We start from the raw sequence: 20,444 nt of genomic DNA, 5'->3' as shown, positions 1-20,444 counted from the left end.
CCCGACAGCGCATCCAGATAGACCCGTGCTGAGTCACAGCTGGGAGGCCCCGCAGCTTCCCCCTCCTCGCCTGCACCCCATCGCTCCTCCCCGCTTCAAAAAGGGAAGGAAAGGGCGAGCCCCAGCCCCGGCCCCAGCCCGGCGCGAGGTGCTGCAGCTGCGCGCCGCAGAGGACGGGCGAAACTCAGCGCAGCGCTGAGCGGCTCAGCCTCCCCTCCCCAGCAGCTCGCCACGCCGTCGGGATGGAGAGCCGGCCCTCGAAGGAGCCCGAGATCGAGCTCTTTGTCAAGGTGGGCTCGGCGAGGCCAACGGGTGCTGCGGGTGGGGGGCAGGAGGTGCCGCTGGCCCTCGTCGCGCTTCGGGAGAGCCGGCGGGGTGGCACGGGGAGCAGGCGGCCCCGGGGGATGCTGCGGTCCAGCGGTGGCCCTGCAGCCCTGAGAGCCACAAAGGCAGCCAGGGAGAGGGGCGAGCCTGCTCGGGGACCCCAATAAGACGAGCCACAGGTGGGAAAAGCACCAGGAGGGTGGGAACGCAGCAGGGCAGCTCCTCGAGTGGCTGCTAGGAGTTGGCGTTGGGAAACGGAGCGGGTGCCCACGCGTGGGCGGGATGGGGCGGCTTCTTAGGTCAGCCCCGAGGATTATTCACTGGAAATGGGTTTTGCTCTTTCTCCCTCTCTCTCTCTCTTTTTTTTTTTTTTTCCCTTCCATTGAGCAATTTTTCAAGCGCTTCCTCGGGAACGTTTCGAAACACTCCCGTTCCAAACAGCTGCAGCCGCGCGGTCTCCGCTCCCCTCCTTGGAAATCAGTGCCGGGAAGGGTCACCCGGGGCTCTGCCCCGTCCCCTTGCCAAGGCGCTGCTTGCTGGGCGCCGAGCTCGGGCTGAGCCCCGTGAGGGGTGTTTGCTGGGAGAAAATCCTTCAATTTAGGATTTGAGACCTTCGGTAGGTCTCCAATTCCCCCTCCCGCACCGCTTTTCACCCCAGGATGGGTGGGGAGAGGAGGACGGCGCCTAGTGAGGCGGCTGCGATGGCGGCACCACGTTTGAGGGGGGTTTTTGGAGGGAAGGGAAACAGAAAACAAAGCAGCGGCTGTAGGACTTCCCCTAAATCTTAATTTAGCACCAAAAAACCCTTCTCGGGTGTCTGTCAGCAACCCGATGCTGCGCATCACCCCCTGAGCCCTCAGGAAACGGTGCCTGCCTGTAGCTCACCCCAAGGTGCTCCTGAGCTTTATTTTGGGGGGAGGAATTTCGGGCAGGCCTGGGGGACGTTGAGGTGATGCAGGTCGGGGCGCTCCTTCCTCCTCGCACTGCTTCACCGAGAGCAAAACCACAGGAACTTCTGAGCAACGTTGGGGTTTCGATGCCTCGTGCAACCGTGGGGCCTCGGGGTTGGGGCTGAGAGGCTGCGCCTCCCGGGCTGGCCTTGCCCATCATCTTGGAGGGGGTTTATTCATCATCTGGAGGGGTTTATTCATTTATTCGTCATCTGGAGAGCTTTATCCGTCATCTGGAAGGGTTTCTCCATCATCTGGAGGGGTTTCTCTGGCATCTGGAGGGGCTCATCCATCATCGGGAAGAGTTCAGCCGTCACCTGCAGGGCTTCATCCCTCATCCTGATGGGTTCCTGCATCCTCTGGATGGGGAAACGGGGAGCAGAGTCAGCCAGGGTGGGGCCGGGGGCTGCTGAAGCCTGCGCTGAGCAGAGGAAGAGGCTGTTGCTGGAGAAGGAAGCGGAGAGCGATGACTTCCCCTCCTCGCTGCTCGGCTTTTGCTGCGGAGGGAGGGCACGTGGCCTCCCCAAACCTTCCCCCGCGCTCCCTGCTGCCCACGAGCACCGGGGGAGCTTCCTCTTGACAAAGATTTGTCTCTGAGCATCCGAGGATGGGCTCCGGCTTAGGTTTGCTTTCTGTTTTTTCCTGCAGAGGCCGTCCCTGTTTTCCTTTCAGGGTGGCCGCACTGAGCCGCCGGTGCTGGAGGTGCCCCAAGGGCTGGCAACGGTGTTGGCTTGGGATGGAGTCGGGAAGGGAGTGGAGATGCTCAACGGCACAAGAGCAGGGCAGCCCTGGAAGGTGTCTCCTAACCCTCCAGCCCCTCTCAGGGCACCTAGACCCAAATTTTACCCATTCCCAAGCAGTCCTCTAGGGGCTGACAGGTGGCTCCTGAGCTTCCACTGCTCGGGAGCACCCACGGGAAGAAGGAAGCAGAGATTCCCACGAGAAACAGCACCTGAGAAACCAATCCCGCTCTTCTTAGGGGCATCCCTTCGTGACAGCTGGGGATAGGAAACTGGTTACAGCTTAGTTTCGTTCTGGAAAGACTGGAAGGTGGTGGCGTGGTGGAAAGGCAGAGCATCGCCTCCAGCCCAGGGGAACCAGGCACAGGGGTCCCTGCGTCTTCAGCTCCTGAAGCATCCTCTTCCTCCCTGCTTACATCCACGTCGGCGTGGGCAGGGATGGGGCTGGAAGCCCCCCGGTGGTGCTCCCCCAGCCCCTGGGACGTGGACGATGGTTGTGCCTCCTGCTGGGGGAGCCGTGCTCGGCCTCTGGAAGCGCGCAGAGCGCAGGAGGCAGCAGACGAAAACAAGCTGCGCTTTTCCTGGCAAACATGAGAACATTTCCCCTCTCCGGCCTGGCCTCCCGGCCAAGCTGACCCTCCCTTCCTGTCCCATCCACTATCAATCCTCTCTCCTCCTCCTCCTCCTCCTCCTCTTCCTCCTCCTCTTCCTCCTCCTCCCGGCTTTATCTTGGATCTCCGGGAAGGGTCCGACCCCCGGCCATCCTGAGGGTGCTCCCTGCTCTCCCCGCAGGCTGGTCTGGATGGAGAGAACATCGGGAACTGCCCCTTCTGCCAGCGCCTCTTCATGGTGCTGTGGCTCAAGGGGGTGAAGTTCAACGTCACCACGGTGGACATGACCAGGTGAGGTGCCACCGCCGCGCAGCGCCCCGCGCTCCAGCCCCGCGCAAAGATGTGCGGGCATCCTCGGCACCCAGCTCCGAGGGCAGAGCCAAAAGTTGGGGGGCACCTCAGAGCCTCCCCCAAACCCGGTCTAGAATACTAATGGGGCTGTGCCCAGCCCTGGGTGCCCTCCCCAGCTTGGCCCTTTTATTTTCTCTGCTCCAGGAAACCCGAAGAGCTGAAGGATTTAGCGCCGGGCACCAACCCACCCTTCCTGCTGTTCAACAGGGAGCTGAAAACTGACTTCATCAAGATCGAGGAGTTCCTGGAGCAGACCCTGGGCCCCCCCACGTAATTGCAGACCCGCCTCGGGCCGGGCGGGTGGGGAAACCGAGGCAGGAGAGCGGCCGGGGCGGGGGGGACGGTGACAGAAAACAATGGGAGGAAAGGCAGCGGGGCTGGGGATGGAGCTGGGGGCGGGGGGCAGGTTTCCCCGTGGATTTTTGGTGGTTTTGCAGCCGGCAGCGGTGACCGATGGCTGCTCTCTCTGAAGGTACCCGCACCTGAGCCCCAAGTACAAGGAGTCCTTCGACGTGGGCAGCGACATCTTCGCCAAGTTCTCAGCTTACATCAAGAACCCGCGCAAGGAAGCAAACAGCAGTAAGAAAAACGGGGAGGGGGCGGACGGGGAGGGCAAAGCCTGCCGAGGGTGAGGGAGGTGGTGTGGAGAGGGTGTTTGGCTGAAGGCAGCATGTATCGACCCCCCCCTGTCCTCCCAGACCTGGAGAAGGCGCTGCTGCGGGAGTTCCACCGGCTGGATCAGTACCTCAACAACCCGCTGCCCGAGGAGATCGACCAGGACAGCGTGGAGGACATCGCCGTCTCCAAGAGGAAATTCCTGGACGGGGACCACCTGACGCTGGCCGACTGCAACCTCCTGCCCAAGCTGCACATCATCAAGGTAAGGGCAGCCAGGGCCGGGCTGGGGGGCACCCCGCGAGCAGGGTCTCAGCCTCCTCCTCCTCCTCCTCTTCCTCCTCCTCCTTTTTCTCTCCAGATCGCGGCCAAAAAGTACCGCGACTTCGAGATCCCGGCCGACATGACGGGCGTCTGGCGCTACCTCAACAACGCCTACGCCTGCGATGAGTTCAGCCACACGTGCCCGGCGGACGAGGAGATCATCCACACCTACGCCAGCGTGGCCAGGAAGATGACCTAGCCCCGCTGCAGGCCCGCCGGGCCCTCCGCCTCCCACCACAGCCTGGCCGAGAGAGGGGCTGGAGGGGGGGTTTGGCACCCCGAGACCCCGAGCTGTGGAAACAGCACCTTGCTTTGCACCCCCTCCCGTGCGTGCCACCACCTACGGACCGGTGGCTGCGTGGCCGCAGTGGCGACCGTGTCACCGTGCCTCCCCTCCTTGCCCTCCCCCCAAAAAAACAAAAACACAAACCCAACGCCCTGCTCTCGTGACACGGCACGGGAAAAGCCAAGCACCGGACTGCCGTGGTGGAGACGAGACCTCCCCGTAGGTGCCACCACCGCCCGTCCCACGAGGCACCCGGGCTCCAGCTGGAGACCCCGAAAAGCTCTTCCCCTGCCGTTTGGCTGCGGGGGTCTCCTCGCAGACCTGCAGCCCATCAGGGGCACCCTGCAGGGGCCAGGCGGTGCCGGCTGTGAGCTCCCACCTGGCCCCTGCCAGATACGAGACCCTGAGGCCCCTTCCCTGCTCCCACCTGGTCTGGGAGAGGCACGGGCAAAGCACCCAGGGGGACACCCGGGCAGCTTTGGTGCCAGCCCGGCTCCGTTTCTCTGCCTTCCCACCCGGTGCCAAAGCCCCCTAGCCTCCCCACCCCACACCTCCACCTCCTCCAAGGGCTCCTGCCCACGCCTGCCAATTCCACCAGCCCCCTTGAGCCCCCCGTGGCCACCGAAAAAATACTGTACAGTGAGAGCCAGGGCCCCGCGGGGACCCCCCCCCGGCAGAGCCACCCGCCAGCTCTCACTGCCACCTCCCTCTTTGCACTAAAAGGTGTGTCCTCGCCAGCCTGCTCCCACAGCACCGGGTTTGGGGACTGCTTTTGTAACTGATGGGTTTCGGGTTGTTTGTTGGGTGTTATTTTTTTTTTTTTTTCTATTTTGTAACTAAGAACAGCAATAAACTCTATTTTAATACGCCTCGCTCGCCCCCTGTCAGCGCCATGATCACCCCCACCCCAAGGTGTCCCTGTCCCCTTGGCAGAGGGTCCCAGGACCCGCCAGGCACTCACCCCACTTTTTTGGGGCCCTGCTCTGCCTGGACAAGGGCATCCCCTTCAGCTCCCTCTGCCTGTGACCCCGCAGCAGCCCCATCCTTGGGTCCAGCCGTCGGCACAAACGTCTGGGTTCAACGGGGAGGTGGCGACGGGGATGGCCCCCAGCCCCTGTGTCCTTGCACAACCCCAGGGGCAGGGTGCCAGGAGCTCAGCCAGCCCCAGCACTAGGCTGTGGAGGTATTTTCCTGGCCTCGGGCACGTGGTGGAGTTGCTAAAGCTCTGGAAGTCCCCGTGAGTCAGCCAAGGGGCAAAGAGGAGCCGCGCGCCCGCTCCCTTCCCAGCAGTGCCAGGCAGCGAGGTGGTGGCCCGACCCTGGGAGGCTTTTTGGCAGAGGTTGGAAGGGACCTCTGGAGGTTGTCCTACCTCCTGCTGCAAGCCTTGAGCAGGTCGCCAGGAGCCTGTGAGTTTTGGGGCATGCAGAGGTCCTTTTTTATGGCCCCCAGCCTCCCCTGGTGCCCTGCGAGCTGGATGCGTGCATCGGGTGCGTCGGCGCTTCTCCTGCCTCGGCCACCCGTCCCGGTGACAGGAGGGGACAGCCACTGCGCCCTCCACAGCCGTGTGCCTCCTCTGTGAGGACACCTGATGGACGCACGGCTGGGTTTCCAGGGGCTCTGCTGCGTGCCGGGGCTGTGCTGGGGATGGAAGAGGGAGAGAAGGCAGAGAGGTGACCCCGTGCCCGCGGCGGGTTGGGAGAAGAGAACACGGGGCCAGCGCCTGGACAAAGCACACAGATCCACACGTCCCGGCTGTTAGATCCCTACAAGCCAAAGGGATTCTGGTTGAACATCACGCGAGGCACGGCCAGTGCTGGGGCCCGGATGTTTTTTGGCTCCAACACCCACCTTTTTTCTCTGGAAAGCCGGCGGATGGAGGACCGGCAGCCAGCGCTCCAGCGGCAGGGTCATGAAAAGGGGTTTTCCTGGGAAAACAGCTACCACAGCATCAGCCAGCTGGGATGGCTTCCCTTTAAACCTCTTCGCCTGGGAGGCTCAGCTCAGAGAAATCCAGCTGGCAGAGGTCCCTTGGGGGGCCTCAGACCGGCCGCCTCCGCTGGGACAGCGCGGTCCTGGTGGTGCCCTTCCCGCGAGCAGCCAGGGAGAGTTTCACGGGTCTCTGGAGAGGGGTGAGAAGGCACCAAGGCACCAAGCTGGCTGCTTGGAGCACTCCTCAGCCTGCCCCTGAGGATGGGGGGCACGGGGAGCCGTGGGGAGCAGAGGCGGAGGGGTGACAGCGCGCCCAGGACACCAGCCCAGCACCCTGCAGACACTTGCCATGTGTCCCCAGACGAGGGCACTCCCAGCCCAGGGCACGCGCTGGGAAATGCTCTACAGCGAAGCCACCCCTGGGGCCACCTCCCAGCCCAGGGCTTGGCCCCAGCGTGGTTTGGGCACCCTCCCTCGGGTCCTGCCACAGAGCTGCCCATGGAGAAACCGCACGGGCCAGGACGAGGAGTGCCCCAAAACCCACCTCGGGCAGCCCACGCCGTGTGGTCTCCAGCCTCAGCCCCTTGCATCTCTGCCTCCTGCCTCGTCCAACACCAAGCAGGGCTCTCCCTGGGCCCTGGCTGCTGGCAAAATGCTAGAGCTGAGTTTTTCTCTGTCATTTCAGGAGCTGCCGTCTCCCTCGGGTTTGTTAAGTGCCGGATTTCCCATGCGGCAGCTGCAAAAGCCCCGCGAGCCCCCGCACTGAAAAATTCCAATATTTCGGTGGCTGGCAGCTCAGCTCTCCGAGAATTAGTAATGAGAAATACCCTCTTGATGGTCCCTGATGGGCTGCTTCTCATAAAGAGCCGTTCCTGGCTGCACCCCCTTTGCCGCTTTGATCTGGCACCAGCAGGCGCTCACAACACCAACGGCACGGGGAGCAGGTCTGAAGAGGGGGTGAGTCAGAGAATTTCGGAGACTTCAGCAGCAAATACCCGCAGGCACGATGCCGACAGGCGCCCTGGGTGTCTCGGGACCCATCTCCACCTCTCCGGGTTCTGGGCTGCAGCGTGGGGCAGGAGCCAGGCTCAGCTGGTGCCCGCAGCAAGGATGGAGGGGACGCGATGCCGCTCGGGTGGGGGGCTGCCCCTGCACGGCCCCATCCCACGAAACACTTTAACGCCTGCAGAGACGGAGCAGAGGCTCTGGGCGGGCAGACCAAGCCGTGCGCGGTGGCACCAGGTCTCCAGCGGTGCACGTGGGCGCGCGGCCCTGCGCTTTCTCACGGTGGCTCTGCACAGCCCCGCGCCTGCCAGGTGGTGCGATCTACCCCACACCCCCCCACCCCCCAAACAATCAGAAACTCGTGCTGCTGAAATGCCAGAGCGAAATGTCACCGGCGCTCTGCCTTTTTCCACTCTCGCCGTTTCTGTTTCGCAGAGAGACTCCGCTGCTGCTCCAACCCCCTGGGCTTGGGTGGCTCCTGCTGCGGCGAGCGCCTCGCCTGAGTCACCTGCGGGCTCAGAAAAGGGCCGCCTGTCTTCCGCACCCTGAGAGCTGGCAGGCTGCTAGAAAAGCACCCGCTGCATCCCAGAGCGAGCCCAGCACCCGCCAGCCCAGCGTGGTCCCAGCACCTCCCAGCAGAGGAGCCCGGCTGGCACGGTGCTCGGCGCCGAGTGCCACCTCCGGGTCACCGGCGCGCGGATGTGACCTGGGTTTTCGGGCTGGATTTTTTTGATGCTGGGCAGCTGCAAGCAGGGCAGGGTCTCCACTCCTGGAGGTTTCCAAGCAGAAGCAGGGCGTGCATCTGCAGAGCTCCCCGAGGAGATGAGCACCACGGAGCTGCAGGGCAGCAAAAGCAGCCCTGGGGCTTGGGTACGGGGAGCTTGGGCAGATCAAAGGCATCAAAAAGCTCCAAAGAAAGATTTTGTTAAAAAAAAAAAAAAAAAAAAAGAAAGAAAGGAAAAAAAGAGGGTGCTGCGTGGGAGGGAAGGTCAGCGTGGAACGTTTTGCCGAGGATTTACAGATTACGCCGCTTTTGCCTCCCGCGTTTGCCTCAAAACCTCAACCCCCTCTGAAGTCTGCCTGATGTGAAGATGGGGGAAATTCTTCTGACTTGGCTTTTGGGTTTGCTTTCTAAACACCTGAAAACGAAAAAGGCCATTTCACATGGCCCGGCGTGACAGCAGGTGCTTCTCCCACCCCCCCATTTTTTTAATTTTTTTTTTGTGGTAGTGAAAAAAGAAAGTGAAACCAGTGAAGGAAAATCAGACTCTTGTTCCAGCTGAGCCTGAGATGAGCCCTGGCGAGGCACCACCCAACACACCTGCCCCGGGGACGGACGAAAACCCCAGGACACCCCTCTGGGGACAGCCCCAGAGAGGGGCAGCCCCTCGTGCCACCGCGGGGACCTTTCCCAAATCCAGACTGAGCGTCACGGGTCCAGGAGCCTGGAGAGGAGGGATAATAAATCCATCCTGCTGAGGAACCGGCCTTTTTGGCGTGCTGTAATTTCCCCCAGGGAAGCCCAAATTTCCCAGCAGCTTCCCCAGGCCGGGCAGCACTCGTCCTGTGGCACAGAGGCAATAAGCGAGCTCCCATCATAAATTAGTGTTATTTAAAAATAACAGTCTATCCAGACAAGATTAAAAAAAAATAAAATTAATCTCCTCTAATGAAAGAAACGTTTGTGCGTGTGGATACAGAGAGAGGCATCAGTGCGCACACACTTCTGTAGGTGGATAAATAAAGGTGTGGGGGGGCTCAGCTGGGGCACCTATTCCTCACATTTTGCCTCAGAAGCCCCCAAAACCACGGAGGGATGCTCTGAGGATGTTGCTGCCGCCTGTCCATGGAGTGTGCCCATGTGGGACGTGCCGAGGGGCACCAGGCAGGGGCAGCCTGGTGCTGCCCGCCCCGTGTCACCCTGCTGCGTGCCACTGTCCCCCGGCCGCAGCTCGGTCCTCGGGGGGTGGGCAGCACAGGGGAGCTGCTCCTCGTCCTCCTCTTTGCTGGCCGGCAGCTTGACGGAGCTGAGCGGCACCCAGCACCCTGCCCCGCTCTCCTGCGGCTCCCCGGGGCTGAAGCTGATGGTTTGCAGGGAGGGACGAAGGCTGACAGCCGCTGCTGGAGCTGGCCACGGGCACTTGGAATAAAGCTGGAGGCGCAGGGAGAGCCACGTCTCGGATGTCCCATAGTCCCCATCTCTCGTGCTGCTGTCAGTGGAAGGCATCGCAGCATCCCCATCATTCTCCTCCTCCTCTTCCTCCTCCTCTTCCTCCTCCTCCTCCAGCCTCAGCGATGCCCAGTTGACCAGCGCCTGCCCGGGCTGGCTGTGGGTGCAGGACGTGTCCCAGCCCTCGGGACGGGACATCCCAAACCCATTGGGGCAGTAACCACTCGGCTCCTGGGGACGCCTCGCCCTGGGCTGCAGTGGGGCTCCAGGCGCTGGCGGCTCCTCGCCGGCCGGCAGCAGCAGGGCGAGCGCGTCCTCCCGCGGCACGAGGGTGGGCACCCCGCTGTTCCTGTCCAGAGGGGCCTGGGGGGAAGCAAGCAGCAAAAAAAGTCAGTCCCAGCTTGCCAAAATCCCGACCCCCGAGCAGAAGCCAGCTGCTGAAATCCAGGGGGAGCAGCTGGCCACCGCCTCTGCATGAGGTACAGGGGGCTTTGTAGCCTGGCAGGTCAGTTGTGTGCCCGGAGGTGCCACCCACAGTCCTGGGAAATGGGATTAAAGAGGGGAAATAGGATCTAGGGAGATGGGCTGCCCCGGTGAGTGTTTCCATGGGGCTTTTCCTGTAGGAAATGGAGATTTATGGCTCCGTTCTGCTGGCTGAGAATACCCGGGTGAGCCCAGCAGCACTGCAGCCCCAGAAAAAATTCTGGGGCTGCAGAAAAATTTCAGAAATTTGCAGAAAATTGCAAAAAAATTCAGAAAATTGCAGAAATTGCAAAGACATCCCGAGGATAGCACCCTGGCTCTTCTCTTCCCCTCTTCGAGCTGGTGCAGCCGGGCACCCACCCCCAGGGACCCCAAGGGCCGGAGGGCTCCTGCTCCCAGCCTGCTCAGGACCCTGCTGCAGCGTGACCCGCCAGCATCTCCTCCCATGCAGCAAGGCTTGGGAGCACTGGGACGCCCGGAGGGGTGGAGGGAAGGAGGTGCTGGGATCCCCGTGGCCCTCACTCACCAGCGTTTTCGGGAGGCGCATCTCCGAGGGCCTGGGGAAGACGTACAGATGGAGCAGGCAGAGCCCGGCCACGCTCAGCAGCAGGAAGGTGGCGTTCAGCGCGGCGAGGAGGACCCAGGGGAAGCCTGCTGGGACGGTCCCCACGGGTTGAGGGGTGGAGGGAGCTCCTACGACAGGCAGCATCCCCCCAAAACGGGTCTGGCCCTGAGCAGATCAGCCCAGGGTGTGCGACCCGCGTGCCCGCGACGCAGGCGGGCTGTGAGGACGCGGCGAGCTCTCACCTGCAGGAGCTGCCGGGGTCACCAGGCATTGCTCAGCCTCCCGGCTGCGCTCGGGGGTCGTGCCCACGGCCACCGTGCGGACGCAGTACCGCGTGCTCTGCTTCAGGTGCCTGAAGGTGCAGGGTGCTCCCCTCCCACTCCGCCTGCAGGGCACCTGCAAGCAGAGGGGACGCGTGGCCGAGGCACTGAGCGTCGTTGCCTGTGCAACAGACCCCCCCCCCCTCCCCGTGTTTCCATCCCCAAATTGTTCGTTTTTCAGTACGCCTGCGAGCCAGAAGAGAAAAGGGGGTCCCCTTCCAGCCCCGGGCTGCGAGCCCTGATTTTTTGGGGGGTGCAAACCATCAGCCCCCTCGTATCCGCTACCACCCCTGCGCAATGGGGTGCGGGCTCCAGAGCATCCCCGTTGCACCAGGGAAGCTTCTGCATGCCCCGTGCCCTTTTTGCCCATGTCCCCCCCCTGTGTCCCCTCCCTGCCACGCACTTGCTGGGTGAGCACCTCCCCGTCGTAGAGGTGCAGCCAGTACCACAGCTTGAGCAGCACTTTGTTGACCGGTTTGTAGGAGCCCTTCTTGCTCCGGAACGGAGTGAGCGGCACGCTGACGTTGACGCTGAGAGTGTGGCCCTGGAACAGCCAGGACAACGTGGGGGGGCCCACAATGGCTGTAGGGAGAGAAAAAAAAAATAAGGAGGAAGCAGAACAAGCCTTCAAAACATCTCGTTTCTCTAGAAATGTCTCTCTAGAAATTGTGCTGTTCTGATCCTCCTGCCCTCACCAGCCTGCTGCGACAAAACTGCCCCCAGCCAGCGCCTCCTGCACCCCCGGCTGGGATGAACAAGGGATGCTTTTAGATGTGAAGGGACATCCCATCCCCTTTGCTTCCCCATCTCAAAGCCTTCTCCAAAAACCCACATTCCTGATGGCCTGAGGTGTCCCATCGAGGGTTTTCATCTCAACTGCGTCTCCTCCTTCATCCCCTCTCTCTACACCGAGCCCTTCTCCTTGTCCCCCCCTCCCCGTTCCTCTGCCCGGGCACTTTTCCCACCTCTCCAAGGACCTCTCTGCCCATCAGCCCCCCCAGGAGGAGCAGGGATGTGGTTGAAGGGGCTCCCTGGTCCTTACTGTCTCTGTATGGCTGCAGCTCGTTGGAATAGACCCACAGGGACAGCTGGCCGCCCTCGGCGGCTCTCACTCTCGCCCAGTAGATATCGTAGATCTCGCCGAAATACAGCTGGCACACCCAGGACGAGCCCGTGTGGTTCCCCCAGGAGGCGTCTGCCCTGGTCCACTTGGAGGTTCTGCCCACAGAGAAAACGCAGGGAGAAGGTGCCAGAAGGAAAAACCCCTCCCCTGGCCAGCAAACGTCCAAGCGAGAGGGGCTGGAGAGCAAGATCCAGGCACGGGCTGCGCTAAGGGCATCACCAGCAGGTCGAGGCAGGGGGCTGACGTGCAGGAGCGAGCCCAGCAGAGGTCCACAAAGACCACCTGGGAAGGCTCAGCCTCAAAAGGAGCGAGGAGATAAGGTCTTTGGGGCAAGGAGACCTTACGAACGCGGGCAGGCACCCGGTGGAGCAACGCTGCTGGAGCTGGGAGCCTCTTGGTGCTGCCCAGCGAAAGGACAGGAGGCGAGGGGCAGGGATTGAAATACAAAACTCCTTGTTTGAGCACGGGGAAATAACGACCAGCAAACAACCCCAAGCCAAGGAACTGTTTCTAACTGCTGGGGTGCCGAGCCCGTGCAGACCACCTACCGCCGCTTCCACTCCACCTGGTACGCGGCCTCGCCAGGGGTGCGCGGGTCCTGCTCCCACCGCAGCTGCACGTGGAAGTTTTGGGCCTCCAGCCTCACGTCCTGGGGTGGGAACGGCACGCCTGGAGGGAGCAGGGGGGACGTGAGGCTCTGCACCCTGCTTTGCATATCCCAGCATATCCCGTCCTCCTTGGCCACGTCGCGGGGATCCCCCCACTTTGACCGAGCACCCCCTGCACCCAACCTCCCCGCGGGCGTGTTTTGTTGCTCAAAGTGCTGTCCCCGTGGTTTTTCCCAGCCCTGAGGCCACTTCGCAGTGCCACTGCTCGGTGCAGGACTCACCCTGGAGCAGGGTGCAGCCAGCCAGGGACAGCAGCAGGCTCAGCGCCGGGCTCATCCCTCAGCCATCTGCTCTACATCGCCGTGCCACATCCCGCCGTGTGCTCGAGCACTTTGGCCACCCGTGGCCACGCCGGGCAGCCAGGACCTGGGATTATAAAAAACAGGAGTTGTTTTTTCCACTCCCTCAAAGCTGCTGCAAGCACACCTCGCCCACAGAGGCTGCACGCATCGTGGCACGGGGTGCCACCTCCGCAGCCTGCTGGGGACCCTGCACTGTCCCCACTGTCCCCCCACGACGGGGGCTGCGGTGGCCAGGGGGTGCACGGGGACAGCTTGCCACCTCTTGCCCCACCGTGCTGCGGCAACCTCCTGCTGCAGCTGCCTTGGTCTGCTCATGCAGCACGCCCGGGTGCTCGGGGGAAGCCCACAGAAGGCAAGCACTGGCGCTGCCAGGATCTGGGTGTGTTTGGGACAGCACTCAGACCGGCACGACCGGTGGCACCGGTGCTGTGACCCCGGGGACGAGACGAGGAGGATGCCATGCATGCCTGCACCCTGGCTGGGCAAAACAAGGCGCCCCCAGCCATCAGAAAGCTCCAAAACCCACCCAGCGGAGCAGCATTTATGCCCAGCAGCGCTTGCTCCTGTTTTTTTCAGCCGTCCCACGTGGAGGTAGCTCCCCGCAGCCCTCTTCCCCCAGCTTCCCCCATCGCCACACGGGTTCTCCCTACCTTCAGCCGTGCAGCTGCCCATTTGCGCCCTGCTGTGGAGGGAATGCCTGGCAGCAAACAGCTTTGGAGTCCAAGCCCAGGTCTAGTCCGGCTCCAAACCCCCCCCGTTAGCCTTTGAGATGCTCTGAGCTCCCACTGGAAGGATCTCCAGACGTTTGCCCACCGTTTTGGCCACCTGCTCGCAGGGGACAAGCCACCGGTTGCGTCCTCCGTGCCCGACCCAGCTGCACTTGGAAGCCGACAGAGACGTTCCAGGGCACAACACGTGATGTTGCTTTGGTGGTTCGTGGGTGTTTTTTTTTTTTACCCCTGGGTCAGGTTTCTTCTCTCTTCCTTCCTCCTTGACTCGGTTACCTTGCTGCAGGCCCCACCAGGCTCTCAGCTGGCTCAGCAGTGCCCTCTGCAAGCTGTTCCCCAAATCGGCGCCTCCCTGGGTTTTAAGCCTTCGGGCATCACCCAGTGCAGATGCTGCTGGTTGGCACCCACAGGACACCCTCCAAACAGCAGGACCCCAAGGGAGCAGGAGGACGAGCACCAGGCTGATGCTCTGCCCGAGGACCACACTGTGCAACCCCTGCAAAGCAAGCAGCAGCTGCAGCCTGAGGTGGGCTCCTTGGGGACGAGGCTGTCACCGACACCACACCAGCAGGGCTGCAGGGACAAGGACACGCAGGCACCGGGCAGACAAACTCTTTAATGTTATCCTCATTGAGAACACGTCGCACTTACTGCCCCATAGCCCCCCCCCCGGCCCAAATTTCTGCCCGTGTCACTCATGGGGGACGGCAAGGCAGCGGGCACCTCGGAGGGCAGGAGCACGGGACGCTGATCAGGCTGGGTGATGCCAAGAAGCTGCGGGCAGGAGACGCGTCAGCCATCCCAGCACGCAGAGAGCTGCAGCCAAAAAGCTCTTCAGTGCTGTCAAAGGCTCACGAGAGCAAACGCTCGTCCCTTCTGTGCGCAGCCACCGCCAGCATCACCTCCAGCATCACCTCCAGCATCACCTCCTGCGTTGCTTGCCGGCTCTGGGGGGGACGCCCTGCAGCACATCACGGAGGCTGCGGGGACCAGGACGCCTCTGGGGAGCCCACGAGCGGCCCAAGCCATGGGTAGGGAGAGGCCAAGGAGAATGAAGACAGTTCTGCAGCACCCGTGCCCTATCCAGCCTCCTCTCCCTCGCCTTCACGCAGCGTCTTCAAAGCAGCAGGCGCTACGGAGGGACGGGCACCCCCACACCCAGGAGGACACGGGCTGGACGCGGGCAGGATGCTCCAAGCACGGAGGCAGAAGGCAGTGGCAGGACATCAGCGCCTGCCGCCGCCTTTCCCAGCGTGGCCACCTCTGTCCCTGCCTCCTGGAGGCCGGGCTAAGCTTTGCCAGGCAGCACCCATCCTCCAAAGGCCTCCTCCAGGTAGCGGGCCACCGCCAGCGTCAGGTGGTCGTTGTAGGATGCAGCCACCAGCTGGATGCCCAGCGGCAAGCCCTCGCTGCTCAAACCCAGCGGGCACTGCGTGACGGGCAAGCCCAGGACGTTGAAGATGGCTGGAAGAGAGAAGATCACATCAGAGCTCTCCCCCAGCTGACTCGGAGGCCGATATCTCGCCCGGATCAGGTCCGCCAAGCTAGGTCCACCAGGCAGAGCACAAAGGGACAGCACCGGCCAGAGGCTGCCAGCATCACGGGGATGACCCACAAGCGATGCCACCCTTGCTGTGAGGTGCCAAGATCTGCTCCAGGCACCATCCCTACACTGCTCCGAAGCCAGGCAGCATCACACCGTGGAGCTGGTAACAAGGAGCTCAAGATGCAGGCAAGCCACGTGGGGAGCTCCAAGCTGCACCCCAAGACGTGCAGCAGCTCTGGGGCGGCTGCTGAAGCACGCTGCCAGCTGTACCACGTCGAGCACAGCCCTCTGGGGCAGGCTGCACGAAGGCCAAGCGATGATGTGGCGTTCTGAACCCTCTGGTAAGCCTGCTGTTAGCGCTGGAGGTCCCAGCGGGGGAGCTGCGGCTGCTCACCTGTGTAGGCGAAGTTGAAGGGCATGCAGAGCGGGGAGTGGTGCCGCGGAGCTACGGTGGGGTGGGAAGGGTAGAGGAGCACTCCGTCTGGCCCCAGCAAGGTCTCCATCTCAGCCTGCAGGCTCTTCCCCATGCTCACCAGCTTGGCGTTAGCGCCACGGTTGAGCTTCACCAGCTTCTCCGTCAGCCCCAGGGCTGCAGGGCAAGGACACAAAGAGGAGCACGGCGTTACAGCGGGGCCAACGGGACCGTGGGTTACAGCAGGCTCGGAGGCACGTTGTGAAGCCACACGCAGCGCTGTCCACCCCGTAGAGGTGGAGGAGACGCTCCCCAGATTTGGTGGGGGAACGTCTTTCAGCACGCCCACTGCTCCAAGGGTTGAGCAGAGCAACCTCGGCACTCATCAGGAGGCGATGCTAGCACTGCTAACGAGGGCTCCCCATTATCCCCCCCGTTACCTGCTGCCAAGCCAGCAGCACCTCCGCACAGCACGGGGCTTGCACTTACCGATGGCCGGGAGGGTGTGAGAAGACATCCCCACCAGCCACTTCATCAGCTCCCACAGCGGCCACACCGGCTTCCCGTGATCCCCGAGCAGGTCCGTGAAGAGCTGCGCATCCTGCAAGCACACACACACCCCCCTACTGCAGCAACAGCATGCCACGAGGCACGCGATTCCCATTTCTGTTCATGCAAAGGAGCACAGAAAACTTCTGGGCAGGTCTGGGAGCTCTGTAACTCTCCACAGTTGGCCCCAGAGGGTTGATCCTCCTCTCCTCCCGCAGAACGCATGCCTTTGCCTGTGCCACCTCACCCACCTGCCCGTCGCTGTCCTTGGAAGACATCATAGCCGACCAGATCTGGAAGGAATACTTCATCTTGTGGACGGACACGCGCTGCACCTGCACCCCCAGATCGCGTTCGAGGTACTCCACCACCTGGTGGGGACAGGGGGAAGGGTTTGATTCCGCCAGGACACAATATACTGCCGTAAACCCAAAACACCAAAAGCCCTGGATACCCCGGGACAGTCAAACACCGCCTGCAGCCACTCACATTTCCACCGTTTCTGCTGTAAAGAGGAACAAGAGAAGTGTCTTCTCCCCCTTCCTTCCTACCTTCTTCTGGGCCTGCAGGATCTCCTTGTCCACAGGCGACACAAAAACGGACCCGCCGTCATGATCCATGCAGAGAAACCTGATTTTCTCCAGAGACACCTTTTCGTTCAGCTTCAGCCTGCAAAGGGAACGAGGCTGCTCGCAAATCCGTGCCTGGCTCCCTCCCTGCTCCGGAGCTGTTCACAGGCTTGGAAACATCCTCAGGACACCCTGCTCTTGGCCAGTGGGGGGAGGAAGGTCCCTCAAGACACACAGACACCCCGAAACTGCCCATTCCCCATCCGCTTGCTCATCCCACTGGCCCCGTGCTCTGCTAGCTTTGCATGTTTATTGCTGCTCTAGCAGTCGGAAGAAACTTTGTCCCTCGAGGTGCACCCTGTAGGGACAGATCCTGCCTGAGGCTGAGGTCAGGACTGCAGCTTTGCACTGCAAGGGCCAAAGCAGAAATGAAAGCAGTAATGGAGCGCGTGGTCACGTGAAGCACCGTGAGCCTGCAGGGGCTGCAGCAAGCAGCAGGACCTGCCCTGCCTGCACCGTGCTGGTGCGTGCATACTAAACGCTGCTCGGGTGCGAGAGCAGCAACCCGGTGGCAGTAGGGATGGAAAACCAGTTCTGCAGCGGCAGGAAAAAGCAGGCGGAACACAGAAAAGGCCAGCTCCACCAGGGAAGCACCAAGAGCAACCTACTTGTGGACTCCGGGGCCAGCCATGACCCGCAGCATCGGCTCCAGGTCCTCGGCGTAGCGACACATGGGCCCGGTGCAGAGGAAGCTGGTGCGCGCTCCCTGTGCGATGGGGAACTGCCCGTCGTTGGGGACCACTCCTGCAAGCAGGGAGAGGTGTCACTCGCCACGAGCCACGTCCCCAGCACCACCAGTGCCAGATGGGGCGAGCCCTGCAGCACCACGGTCTCCCGCTGCAGCTCAGGGGTTGCAGGTCACGGGTTTGCATTGCTGCCCCAAGAACTGGCAGCAGTGCCCTGGGCACCGCATTTCTGCTCCAGGAATTTGTGACGGTGCCCTGGAGATTGTGTTCCTGCTCCAGGCATTTGCAGAGGTACCCTGGGGTTTGCACCGGTGCTCCAGGAATTTCCAGTGGTGTTCCTCAGAGCGTTTGCAGCCCCGGGGCAACGTGCACAAGGGGCAAAAGCAGCTGGCTGGCACAGCCAAGCACCCTTCCAGGCTGAAAACCACCCCTGACGCCACCTGAAAGCACCCTGTGTTCTTGCTGTCAGGGAAACACCCAAGCAGCATATACCGGTGCTGGGAAAACATCCCACGCTGGGGATGCAATACCTGTCACAAGACACCTCCTGCCTCCCATGCACTTGATGTCCTGCCATCAGATGGTTTCTCATTGCGGCGCTCACGCCGTGGGCTTGCCCCATGCAAGAATTTGCTTGTCGCTGCGCGGCAGCCCCACGGTGGCAAAACCCACTGGAGGCAACCAGCGGAGCTTCCTCCCACCGCCCTCCTCCTCCGTGCATTTCACCTGCAGAGCTTCACCTGTGGTGGGTTTATGGCCAAAGACACCGTTGAAGAAAGCCGGCATCCGGATGCTGCCGCCGATATCGGAGCCCACACCTATCACCGAGCAGGCGGCTGCAAGGACGCCACCCTCCCCACCTGCACAGGAGAAAATAAAGCAAAAACGGTGGTCGATAGTACAGAACAAGCAGAAGCATCCCGCGGTACGCACTTCCCTTTGTGTGCACGCAAAGTGGGAGCCACTTTTGCAATGTCTGGGAAAACAGGCCAAGCGGATTTTTGCTTGCTTAAATGCCACATCTGCATTGTTCTTTGTACCCATAACAAGATGAAGCAGTGCCAAGTGTAACACCTAGGAGGTGTGAAGACGCTGGGCCTACAAATCACCTCCTGCACCACCCCGGACAATGCCTGCAAGCTCTGCAGGAACCCAGCAGCGAGTGAAAGCAGCGTTCAGCGGGAGCAATTTCCTTTGTGCATTTTGACCCCTTCCCCCCCGGAGCAGCGTGCTCACCTGAGCTGCCCCCCACGATCCTCTGCAGGTCGTAGGGGTTGTTGGTCCGGCCGTAGACCCTGTTGCTGGACTCGTACCACATGCACAGCTCGCTGCAGTTGGTCACCCCCAGCGGGATGGCGCCAGCTTGCTTCAGCCGTGACACCACGGTGGCATCGCAGGTGGCGATGACATCGCGGCGGTTCACCAGGCCAGAGGTGTTGGGCATCCCTGCGAGGGAAGGGTCAGCAAAGGGCAAAGGGGAGGCAGATGGGGAGCAGGACACTGCTTCCCCCCCGAGTCCCCTGCAGCGGCCACCCAACACCCAAGGCACTGCATGCAAGAGACAGGGGAAGGGGGGAACCCACCGTGCAACGAGAAGGCCTCCTTGACGGTGATGGGCACCCCCAGGAAGGGGAACTTCTCCTCCAGGTAGTCATCGCCGGGACCTTCTGCCAGCAGCTTGTCCACCTGCCGGGCTTCCTGCAGAGCCTCCTCGAACCTGCACGGCACCCAGGGGAGAGGCAGCTCAGGTGCTGGGGATAAGGGATAAGGGATAAGGGATGAGATAAGGGGGATAAGGTAGCCCCCGCGCTACCTGTCCTTGACGACGGCGTTGATCAGCGGGTTCACCTCCTTGATCCTCTCGATGTAGGCTTCCACCACCTCCACGCACGTCACCTTGGGGAAGGGGGAGGAAGGCGCTGAGCGACGGGGCTGCCCCAAAACTCACCCTACACCCCCCAAAAAAAAAAAATAAAAAATAAAAAATCCCCGAACCCAGCACCCCGGGGTGCCCACCTCCCTCTGCCGGAGCCTCTTGGCCAGCTGCCGGGCTGGCAGCAGCAGCAGCGAGCGGCGCGGGGGGGGCACGGCGCGGGGCGGCGAGGGGGCGGCCAGCCCCAGCAGCGCCAGGCAGGCTCGGGACAGCAGCCGCAGCAGCAGCGCCAGGCAGCGCTCGGCGCGAGACAGCGCCATGGCCGCTCCCAGCGCCCCTAGTGCCCCTACTGCCCCTAGTGCACCTAGTGCTCCTAGTGCCCCTAGTGCCCCTAGTGCGCATAGTGCGGCTGGGGGCGGGCGGGGAAGCGACGTAAGCAACGGCGCCGCCGCCCGGAGGAGGGCGCGGTTGCCGTGGTAACGGCGTAGGGTGCGCAGCCGGCGTAGGGCGCCGGGCTCGCAGCGCCGCGGCAAAATGGCCGCCGGGGAGCGGGGCGGTCCCGGGGAACGAGGCAGCGCTCTGAGGGCTCCCTCGGGGTCATCGCCTCCAGGGAGGGCGCTGCGGGAGCTGGTGGTGCGGGGAAGGAATAAATAAGTTGAGGCGAAAGGGTTTTGGAGACCCCCGCCGCCCCCCGGACAAAAATGCTGACCCAAAATCCCGGCTTTTTGGCTGTTTTGAAGGTTTTTTGTGCCTGTGAAGCCAGGCTGTTTGTGGGAGTCACTTGGGGTGTGCATGCTCCACGAGGATGCCAGAGCAACCTCTGCCCTGTGAAAACAAGCCTAGCATCAAAGCCAAGTCATCTCGATAGAGTTTTTTTTTTAATATATATATACAGCTGTTATCAAAGAGATTGCTTTCCCTGTAAAAGGCGGGGGAGTCTCTTTGTCCCGCATGAAGATGGGACATTTTTTTGTCCCCTGGTGATTTTAATAACCCAATCTCTTTATTTTTTCCCCTGGCAGGTTTGCCCTGACCACACGCTGGCACGGGTCCCCCGCTGCGCTCCATGTCCCCGTGTATGCCTCCGGCAGCACAGCAGCAGGGAACCACTCCGTGTGCCCTGACATTGCTGAAACACCCGCACAGGTGGCCTTATCTAGGTCCTCATGTAGTCTTTGCACTTTCCCCTGCAATATCTAAGCACCTACACGCCCTCAGATTACGACAGGGGTGGATTAGAAAGGTTTCCTCGTGT

The 20,444-nt window shown here is 62.1% G+C and overlaps 3 protein-coding genes across 4 annotated transcripts; 1 reads left to right on the top strand and 2 right to left on the bottom strand.

Moving 5' to 3' along the window:
- The first annotated feature begins 110 nt into the window (after positions 1-110).
- LOC311444085 (chloride intracellular channel protein 2-like) lies at positions 111-5,070 on the top strand. Its single transcript, XM_084534888.1, has 6 exons — positions 111-290; positions 2,807-2,916; positions 3,121-3,246; positions 3,449-3,555; positions 3,675-3,856; positions 3,953-5,070. The coding sequence occupies exons 1-6, from the start codon at positions 243-245 to the stop codon at positions 4,112-4,114; spliced, it is 735 nt and encodes a 244-aa protein (XP_084391014.1). The 5' UTR covers positions 111-242; the 3' UTR covers positions 4,115-5,070.
- Positions 5,071-8,387: 3,317 nt separating this feature from the next.
- Positions 8,388-13,939, bottom strand: LOC311444081 (uncharacterized protein). 2 transcript variants are annotated; one of them, XM_084534880.1, is made up of 8 exons: positions 13,417-13,939; positions 12,686-12,830; positions 12,345-12,465; positions 11,716-11,891; positions 11,077-11,255; positions 10,596-10,749; positions 10,315-10,442; positions 8,388-9,668 (listed from the first exon to the last, which is right to left on the bottom strand). In XM_084534880.1, the coding sequence occupies exons 2-8, from the start codon at positions 12,738-12,740 to the stop codon at positions 8,907-8,909; spliced, it is 1,575 nt and encodes a 524-aa protein (XP_084391006.1). In that variant the 5' UTR covers positions 12,741-12,830; positions 13,417-13,939; the 3' UTR covers positions 8,388-8,906. The 2 variants fall into 2 exon arrangements, with proteins under 2 accessions (XP_084391006.1, XP_084391007.1); XM_084534881.1 differs by having other exon boundaries at positions 10,315-10,439.
- A 151-nt stretch (positions 13,940-14,090) lies between these two features.
- On the bottom strand, positions 14,091-19,574 carry FAAH2 (fatty acid amide hydrolase 2). The gene is made up of 11 exons (XM_084534879.1): positions 19,333-19,574; positions 19,130-19,212; positions 18,900-19,033; positions 18,553-18,762; positions 18,057-18,176; positions 17,239-17,374; positions 16,553-16,670; positions 16,253-16,372; positions 15,942-16,053; positions 15,435-15,629; positions 14,091-14,958 (listed from the first exon to the last, which is right to left on the bottom strand). Exons 1-11 carry the CDS (start codon positions 19,507-19,509, stop codon positions 14,783-14,785), a joined length of 1,581 nt encoding a protein of 526 aa, XP_084391005.1. The 5' UTR covers positions 19,510-19,574; the 3' UTR covers positions 14,091-14,782.
- Positions 19,575-20,444: the final 870 nt, after the last annotated feature.

This window comes from Aythya ferina, assembly GCF_964211825.1.
Source record: "Aythya ferina genome assembly, chromosome: 13".
NCBI classification, from domain to species: domain Eukaryota; kingdom Metazoa; phylum Chordata; class Aves; order Anseriformes; family Anatidae; genus Aythya; species Aythya ferina.
The sequence above is the reverse complement of the archived record's forward strand: the minus strand, read 5'-3'. Positions and strand labels throughout refer to the sequence as shown.